Source organism: Portunus trituberculatus, chromosome 27, assembly GCF_017591435.1.
Source record: "Portunus trituberculatus isolate SZX2019 chromosome 27, ASM1759143v1, whole genome shotgun sequence".
Taxonomy (NCBI): Eukaryota; Metazoa; Arthropoda; class Malacostraca; order Decapoda; family Portunidae; genus Portunus; species Portunus trituberculatus.
This window is the reverse complement of record NC_059281.1, coordinates 525339-535422: the sequence shown is the minus strand read 5'-3', so window position 1 is coordinate 535422 and position 10084 is coordinate 525339. Positions and strand designations below refer to the sequence as shown.

The window sequence follows — 10084 nt, the reverse complement described above, 5'->3', positions numbered from 1 at the left end:
TCTCTCTCTCTCTCTCTCTCTCTCTCTCTCTCTCTCTCTCTCTCTCTCTCTCTCTCTCTCTCTCTCTCTCTCTCTCTCTCTCTCTCTCTCTCTCTCTCTCTCTCTCTCTCTCTCTCTCTCTCTCTCTCTCTCTCTCTCTCTCTCTCTCTCTCTCTCTCTCTCTCTCTCTCTCTCTCTCTCTCTCTCTCTCTCTCTCTCTCTCTCTCTCTCTCTCTCTCTCTCTCTCTCTCTCTCTCTCTCTCTCTCTCTCTCTCTCTCTCTCTCTCTCTCTCTCTCTCTCTCTCTCTCTCTCTCTCTCTCTCTCTCTCTCTCTCTCTCTCTCTCTCTCTCTCTCTCTCTCTCTCTCTCTCTCTCTCTCTCTCTCTCTCTCTCTCTCTCTCTCTCTCTCTCTCTCTCTCTCTCTCTCTCTCTCTCTCTCTCTCTCTCTCTCTCTCTCTCTCTCTCTCTCTCTCTCTCTCTCTCTCTCTCTCTCTCTCTCTCTCTCTCTCTCTCTCTCGGTAGACAAGCGACAACGGTTGCAAATTTGTGGGCAACGTAAATGTACTCCTCTCTCCCTCTCAGTGCATGTAAGTGACAGTAACTGGTGGAAGAGACGCGACCTCCGACTTGTCAGAGAAACTTTCAAAAAGGAAAATGAAGAAAAAAAAAATACTTTGAAAAAATAAGAACTGTGATTGAGCACGAACGAAAATTTGATACTTATCATTGAAATAATAACAATATGACAGAAGCCATACTGGAGATCAGATAGAAGATTGTGAAGTGACAGATGTTTAAGGGTCTCCCTATTCAAGATAGATTAAAAAACTTTAGACAAGCAAAAGATTAAAGCTATAGGACGGTAGTTTGAGGGGTTAGAACGGTCACCCTGTCTAGGAGCAGGCTAAATGTATGCAAACTTCCATCAAGAAAGAAAAGTTGGAGACGATAGACATAATTGAAAGAGTTTGGCCAGACAAGGCGCAAGCACAGAAGCACAGTTTCTTAGAACAATAGGAAGGACCCCATCAGGTCCACAAGCCTTTCGAGGGTTTAGGCCAGCGAGGGCATGGAAAACATCATTACGAAGAATCTTAATTGTAGGCATGAAATAGTCAGAGAGAGGAGAAGAAGAAGGGACAAGCCCAGAATCATCCAAGGTGGTGTTTTTAGCAAATGTTTGAGAAAAGAATTCAGCTTTAGAGACAGATGAGATAGAAGTGGTGCCATCAGGATGAAATAAAGGAGGGAAAGATGAAGAAGTAAAGTTAGTTATTAGAGATGTTTTTGGCCAGATGCCAGAAGTCACGACGGGAGTTAGAAAGATTTCAACATTTTCTATTTATGAAGGAGGGTTTGGTAAGTTGAAGAACAGACTTGGCACGATTCCGGGCAGAAATAAAAAGATTTATAAGTTCACCCATTCACATGCCTTAATTCACTCATATATTATTCACCATGGCATTTATTCATTCACTTAATTATGTCAAACTCACACAACCAAATTTCTTTCTCTACGTTAGATTTCACTTAGTGCACCTGCCTCTAATTTTGGTATTTTTATTCATTTGTTATTTATTTATTTATTTATTTACTTTTCTTTTTAGGTGCAGGCATCTCAATTACCCTTAAACTTTATTATTTTATGTTCCTCTCGGCAAGGTGTTTTCTTTCTAAAGATAAAAAGAAAAGAAAAGTGAATGAATATTAAATTTGTTAACGCATGAACTAACGTAACAACTAATAATCTCTCTCTCTCTCTCTCTCTCTCTCTCTCTCTGAACTATCACAAAGCATCCAGCTCCCTCCTCCTTGCCCCGCCCCTCATCTGCAGCCCCTCCCTCAGGTCAGTATATAAGCCTCGCGTAACACCCACAGCATCACTGCCTGACTAGCTATCACTGCTCTCCTAACCTACAGCATGACCAAGATGGTGGTGAGTTGATATTGTCACTCAGTCACTCAGTGAATTAGTTAGTTGGTAAATTGTTGTTCATTGACTTGTTAATTTGTCTGTGTATCAGTAAGTCAGTGAGTTAGTCATTTGGTTAGTTATTTACTCAGTGAGTTACGTAGTTACTTAGTGGATATTCATTCCTTCATTTACTAAGTTAGTCAGTCAGTACGCTGATAAATTCTTTTGTATTATCATAATCAGTCACTGAGTACTGAGACACATATTTGTTACGTTGTCCATTCATTTAGTCAGTAAGTAAGTGAATCAGTCAGTTAATTCTTTAGTCGGTAAGTCGGTTAAACATATAATCAGACAACAATGCATCATTCAATTATTCAGTCAATCAATCAGTCAATCAGTCATTAAATTTGTCAGTGATTCAATCTATCAGTCAAATCAGTCAAGTGATAAGTTAGCTCATCAGTTATTTAGTTATCAAGTCAGTCGTCATTCAGTTATTCAATTAATCAGTTTGTCAATTACTTAACTATTCAACTAGTCAGTCAGGGTTATTAATATACATAGCGTGGAATGAACATAGACTGAATAGTTAGGACCCGCCCCACTCTCTCTCTCTCTCTCTCTCTCACTCTCTTTCTCTCTCTGTCTGTCTCCGTTTTGCGTCAACTGTCAAAGTTTTCATTTCACAATCAAGTTCTCGTAAAAGTTTTTGACAACTTTCAACTTCTGATTTGCTTGCTTTCACTTCTGAGTCATTCACAAACACACACTCATTCACACACACACACACACACACACACACACACACACACACACATGCACAATGAGTTAATGATTTAGTTATCTAATTCTTCGTTCTTAATGTTTCTTGTAATTACTTCCACATGTTTCTCTACACTTAGACACATATTCTGAAACGCTATGCTATATCACTACGACTATTTTGTTAGATCACACATGGTTCTCAAATTCTCAAGATTGTTTCTCCTATTAATAATATAAAAATTTTAAATTTTTCACTAGAACGGCAAAAACATCCCTAAAGATGCATGTAAATTCAACTAAGAGCCTTTTTGAATGCATGGATGTGGCACAAAAGTGTTTTAGAGTATGGTTCATAGCACATTCTTCACTTACTGCTTGTCATTGCTGGGAAAGTTCACATTTCACATCTTACTTAACTAATTCTTATAAAAGACAGACGTTCTGTATCAACTATAACTCACTTCGGTTAGTTCTGAATGCAATAATACAGTTTTTAATATTCCAGCTGATCCTTGCACTTTGCAGTTAACATAACATAACATAACATAAATAATAGGATAACAAAGGGCCACCAGGGCCCATCTAGGTTATCCTGTATCAGTCGCACAGCGACCTCGTCATCAGTACTTAAAGATACACTTACAAGTACACAATACATTATATACTAATTCTAAATATTTGGCGCATTAACAGGGCTAAGTCCTGCAGCGAATTCCTCTACAATCTGTGATCCCCATACATGGGGATCATGTGTTGTTTAACTATAGTAAATTTCTTATAAAAACTATCATGCAGCGCTATACATAATTATAAATCTAATAAATTTAAGTGCTTATCTAATCTGTTTTTAAAAATTGTCAAACTAGTGCTATTTACAACCCTCTCTGGCAATGCATTCCAGAAGTCTACCACCCTATGACTAAAGAAATATTTTCTTATATCTAACCTGCAGCCTTGCTTTCTAATCTTCCTGCCATGATTTCTAGTCCTACTTCCCTCCTCTAAGGTAAAGAAAGATCTCACATCTATGTAGTTTGTATCTGAGAACATTTTAAATAACTCTATCATATCCCTCTTATACATCTCCTCTCAAATGAAAACATGTTTAATTCCTTTAATCTATCTCTATACTCCAGGCGCTTTAATGCTGGTATCATCCTAGTTGCTCTTCTCTGAACTGCTTCTAACATGTTGATATCCTGCCTATAATGGGGTGACCAGGCCTGTATGCAATACTCTAAATGGGGCCTAACATAGGAATTATATAAGCTACGCACCACTTCCTTACTTTTATAACTAACATTTCTATTTATAAAACCCAGGATCCTATTTGCCCTATTTCTTGCTTCTAAACATTGCTTTGAAAATTTCATAGTCCTGTCTATCACTACTCCTAAATCCTTTCCTTCCTCTACTGCCTCTAGCCAACATCCCTCCATCTCATAGTTAAAGTTTGTGTTGTCTTTACCTAAATGCATAACCTGACACTTTTAGAATTAAACTCCATCTGCCACCTGTCTGCCCATGCTATCAGCCTGTCCAGGTCTCGTTGTATTCTGTAATTGTCCTTTTCACCCTGTACTGCACATGCTATCTTAGTATCATCTGCAAACTTTGATACTTTGCTACTAATTCCTATATCTAAATCGTTAATGTACACCAAGAAAAGAAGAGGTCCTAGCACTGATCCTTGGGGTACCCCACTAACCACTTCCTTCCACTCAGACATTGCCCCATTTAATACTACTCTCTGTTTCCTATCAGAAAGCCATTCACTAATCCAATCAACTAACCTACCCCTATCCCATGTAGTCTCAATTTGTACACTAGCCTCCTATGCGGTACCTTATCAAACGCCTTGCTAAAATCTAGATATATAACATCTATGCTATTTCCATCATCTAACTCCTTGGTAATATATTCTAAGATATCGAGCAAATTTGTAAGACAGGACCTCCCTGATCTAAAGCCATGTTGGGTATCTCTAATTAATCTATTCTCATTTAAATGCTCCCAAATACTACCCTTAATGATTTTCTCTAGTATCTTACATACTATACTAGTTAAACTGATCGGTCTATAATTATTCGCATCATCCTTCCTACCTTTTTTAAATATTGGTGTAACATTAGCTAACTTCCAGTCCTGAGGTATCTCAGCAAACCTAAGTGATCTTTCAAAGATTAACTTAAGTGCTTCAGAAATACTGTCTACACCCTCCCTAAGTACTCTGGCATGTAGCTCATCAGGACCACTAGCTTTCCTATCGTCTAGTTCAAGAATAAATTTCCTAATAATTCCCGGTTTTATATCAATATTTTCTAAAGCTCTTAAACTACTCGTCGCACTGTTTGTAACAGGATTTCCTATTCTTTCCTAGTAAATACTGAAGAAAATTGTTCATTCAATAATTCTACTATGTCTTCATTTTGATCCACTACTACACCATCTTTTCTGAGTGGTCCAATCCTATCCTTATTTCTTTTATCACTGACCTTGTAATAACTATATAATTTTTGGGATCTTTACTCCCAGCTCTAGCTAGTTTTATCTCTGCCTGCCTTTTACTTTTTTTATAACCTTACTCAAATCATCCCTGACCTGTCTGTACCTAATCAAATCTACATCTTCCCACTTTTCTGCAACTCTCTGTATGCCCTCTTCTTCTCTCTGATCTGGCTACCTATCTCATGAGTCCACCATAATGGCTTCCTGTTTCTCTGCCTTATATCTTTGTAAGGGATACACTGCATCACTATACCCTTTACTACAACCTTAAAAATATCCCACATCTCCTGTGCAGTTTTATTTCCAAAACTATCTTCCCAGTTTACCTCTCCTAATAACTGACGTAACCTACCATAATTGCCTTTCTGATAGTTTGGGACTCTAGTCTTATTCACTATATTATCCCTACTGGAATTAATGATAAATCTAATTATATGATGGTCACTGTTTGCTAAAGTCTCTCCTACCTCAACTTCCTTTAAACAATGCTCAATATTTGTTAGTACTATGTCTAAAACCTTCCTCCCCCTAGTAGGTTTATCTACCATCTGCACTAAATAGTTATCCTGAAAACTTTCCATAAACTTATTTTCACTAGCATCTCCTACCATCCTCTCCCAGTTTACTGACTTAAGATTAAAATCCCCTAAGATAATTGTCTGACTAGTACACCCCCTATTTATCTCATCTACCATTAGGTTGTCTACATCTACTGACTGGTTAGGTGGTCTATAAAAAGCTCCTACTCTAATAACCTTACTTTTGTTTACTCTAACATGATTTGAAAAAGAGATATTTTTTTCCTGAACTAGTCATGAAGTTATATTATTAAAAAAAGTTATATTCGAAACAGGGCAGTTCTTTAATTTCACAGTTAATTCCTTCATTCTGTAGATCAGGATTCTAAAAAATATATTCCAACCAGAAAATTATTTAGAAAAGTGTAGATTAAGATTGATAATACCCTACCGCCAATTCGCGGCTTATATTCGTACTCTCCTTCAGTGCCAATGTTTTACAGGGACCGAGTCTATCCCTGCACATCAGTACCTATGTCGGCCGTGTGCGTGTATGCGTGATGGGAGGAGGTAGGGGAAGCTCCGTTTAAACAATACTTTCACCTTTTTCAAAACAACATTCCTTATACATTTCTTCCTAGCCCAGAAAAAAAAGAAAACATATGAGCACCTGAGAATTGAATGGTGCATTTTTTGTAAATAGGAAATAGGAAAGTGAATTGGAAAGAGTTATAAGCTCTTCTTTTGAATGAATGTCTTCCTTCCCACAAAATAGATCATAGTGTCATTTTTTTCAAAGAACACAAGAGAAGAAAAACAGGGAAACTGCAAAAAGTCGTCCTCCACATGTGGCAGTGTCAGTATGAAACTTTACCTATCATTCTCATCTACTTATTTGTCTAATCTTCTTTTGAAGTTCCCTAATGACTCTGCCTTCTTTGCTCCTTCGAATGTTGATGCTTTCATTTCACTTTTTTTTACAAGGAGCTCCACGAAACTCTACTCCTTCGTAATGTCTCTTAATTTCCTCTTTACCGCCATCAAGCTTCAGCTCTCCAACAGTTTCCCTTCAACAATACTATTTACTAAGACTAAAACTTACTACTACTACTACTACTGCTACTACTACTAGTACTGCTACTACTACATCTACTACTACTACTATTACTACTACTAAGACATCCACGACATAGATGATAATATTCAAGTACTAAAACGACATTAACTCTTTCCTTCCTTTCTCTCCCCTAGCGCCTGGTCTTACTGGTTCTGCTGGTGATAGCTGCTCTGTCGCTAGCCCTGCCCGGAGGAGGCTACAGCCACAGGGGTGGTGGGTATGGACATGGTAGCAGCTATGGGCACGGCGGCGGCGGAGGCTACGGCAAAGGTCATGGAGGAAGATATGGAAAAGGACATGGCGGCGGCAGCTACGGAAAGGGACATGGTGGAGGAGGATATGGGCATGGCGGTTATGGGAAGGGACATAGTGGATATGGATACGGCGGCGGCCACGGGCATGGTGGAAGTGGCTACGGCAAGGGTCACGGCGGCGGTGGCTACGGCAAGGGACACGGCGGCGGCTACGGCTATAGCGGCGGCGGTTACGGGCATGGCGGAGGCGGATATGGCAAGGGGCACGGAGGCGGCGGTTACGGGCATGGCGGAGACGGATATGGCAAGGGGCACGGCGGCGGCGGCGGCTACGGTAAGGGACACGGTGGCGGTGGATATGGGAAGAGCCATGGGGGCGGTTATGGTCATAGTGGTGGCGGCTACGGCAGAGGCGGCTACGGTCATAGTGGCGGCTATGGCCACGGCAGCGGCGGATACGGTCATGGTGAGTAATCTCTCTCTCTCTCTCTCTCTGGCTGTCAGTGTGAGTGATCAAAGGCCACAGCGCACTGTACCCACTCCCATTCTGGCTTGCCTCACCTTACTTCCTTAAATGTTGAAAGAACTTCCTAAATTATGTGACATTTGTTATTACGTATTATAACGTACGTACTCGTACTTACCGCCATTCCATTATTCTGTAACGGCATCAACAATGTTATTAAGTAGGTTCATTCATCTACATCCTCATCATTCAACTATTCATGAATTATGATTATTTGCCATTCTGTCATTCTGTACAGCGAAAAGACTGTTCCCTACTAAAAAGAAAACAGTTATTTACAAAATACGTAACACTTAGAGAATAAAAGTATTCTCTCTCTCTCTCTCTCTCTCTCTCTCTCTCTCTCTCTCTCTCTCTCTCTCTCTCTCTCTCTCTGTCTACGGTCACGTGACTCACACTTTCTCCCCTGACCTCCATGTCTCGCTTCACTGCCTCAGTAACTCCGTCAAACAAAATTCATGCCTAATTCACCACCCAACCACCATCACCACGATCATTTCACGTCCATTTGCTTCGTTACCAATAGTCATCTCTCTCTCTCTCTCTCTCTCTCTCTCTCTCTCCCAAGCATCGTAGCTCCTTTTCCTTCGCTATATAATTGAACATTAGCACCACCTCTCTAACACCTCTCTTCTCTCTCACACAGGCTACCATTAAGAAGGGATGCAGAATTACTTTACCATCTCCTCCACCACTGACCTCAGGAGTGTATCACCTCACGTTTTCTGTTGAATAAATATTAAACTAACTTAGCCGTATCTTTTCTTTGCGGTGACTCAGGACGTATAGAAGAAAAGTTTATTTTTTGTGTAAGAGAAAAATTGCCAGAATGATTATAGAAAATTGGATAACAGTCTTGAAACTTCCCTATTAAAAGAATCCAAGTCATACGAAGAAATACAGACGTATGCAGGGTTAAAAGGTTGTAAAGCTCTTGCATTAGAGGGATGGGAAAAACAGGGGTGTGCAAAGTAGATGAAGAAAAACACCAAGATCGATGGAATAAGAGCTAAAGTCTGATAAAAGCTACACAAAACTTTTTACTTTATGCATCACAGTCCTTATAACAACCACTCTCTTCACTTCAATAACGTAAGAATTAACTAGTATCTTCGCTTCGTCTTTGTTTATTGGCAACTCTAGAATTCCCTGCCCAATAGTGTTTTCGCTTCCTTATTACGTCTTGAGCTTTTCGAAGAGTGTAGAGAGATGAGAGCAAAGGAAAAAAACCTGATAGAAAAGACGAAAAATCCGATCTTAATATCATCCGGGAGTTGGTCAAAACACTATCTTTAAAATAATCAAAATAAACACACACACACACACACACACACACACACACACACACACACACACACACACACACACACACACACACACATATGACATATGAGGAGAGACTAAAGGCTATGGATCTTCCAACCCTGGAACAAAGAAGGGAGAGAGGAGGTCTGATACAAGTTTATAAATTGATCAACGGAATGAACCAAGTGGATAATGAGAAACTGATCCTGAGAGAAGAATATGACATTCGAAGCACAAGATCGCATAGTAAAAAGCTGAGAAAAGGAAGATGTCTGAGAGATGTTAAAAAATATAGTTTCCCGCAAAGATGTATTGAGACGTGGAACAGTTTAAATGAAGAAGTAGTGTCTGCAACGAGTGTGCATACTTTTAAAGTAAGATTGGATAAGTGTAGATATGGAGACGGGGCCACACGAGCATAAAGCCCAGGGCCCATATCCACGAAACTGTCTTAGGCCGATGCGAGTTAAGTCTGAAATCGTACTTAACTTAGGGTCAACGGGTTAGGGCCGTCGAAAGTCGTCGTGCTTAGATCGCTGTTGATGAACCTCACTTGCGCGCTAGAACGCATTGCTTACAAAATATCGACATTGAATATATTGAAGAAAATATTATTATACTAGCATTTTCTTTGTCTTTTATTTATATAATTTCATAATACAAGTATCGGGTAAGTAACATAGAATCAAAGTAAATATTTCTGAAGAAAAATATATGCATTGAAATACATTCCCGTTGGTAACGAGCAAACACTCCAAGCAGCTACACACAAGCTCTTCAGAGAAGTTCCCGCCATCTGCAAGGGCGTCTACAGTTTGTGTGATGGCTCTGCTGATGCTGGATTGGGAAGGGCGAAGGTCTTCACTGTTACACTGTTGCATTTTTCAAATGGCAAAATAACGTAAGGTTATGATAACCTTCATCTCTGGGGTGAGCGGGTTTGACCTACTGGTCTCACTACACAGGACTTCCCTCACAAGATTGGTCACAAATAAAATACCTTCCCGGTCTAATCTGTACCTCTTGATAAGTTCAGCATCATTAAGCTCACTTAAAACGTTCCTTCTACGATGATTTCTTCCTGGCTGATGTGGTTGTTGCTCTCGTGGCGCTGTCATGCTGTTTGTTTACATCCAGCTCCGTCGTCCATAGCGCTACTAAAACAGGGTCGACCCAGTCCTAGCGCTAAGCACG

At 39.9% G+C, this 10084-nt stretch overlaps 1 protein-coding gene across 1 annotated transcript; it reads left to right on the top strand.

The window, feature by feature from the left end:
- Positions 1-1861: 1861 nt before the first annotated feature.
- On the top strand, positions 1862-8337 carry LOC123509574 (ctenidin-3-like). The gene is made up of 3 exons (XM_045263944.1): positions 1862-1915; positions 6940-7525; positions 8232-8337. Exons 1-3 carry the CDS (start codon positions 1901-1903, stop codon positions 8240-8242), a joined length of 612 nt encoding a protein of 203 aa, XP_045119879.1. The 5' UTR covers positions 1862-1900; the 3' UTR covers positions 8243-8337.
- The last annotated feature ends 1747 nt before the right edge of the window (positions 8338-10084 follow it).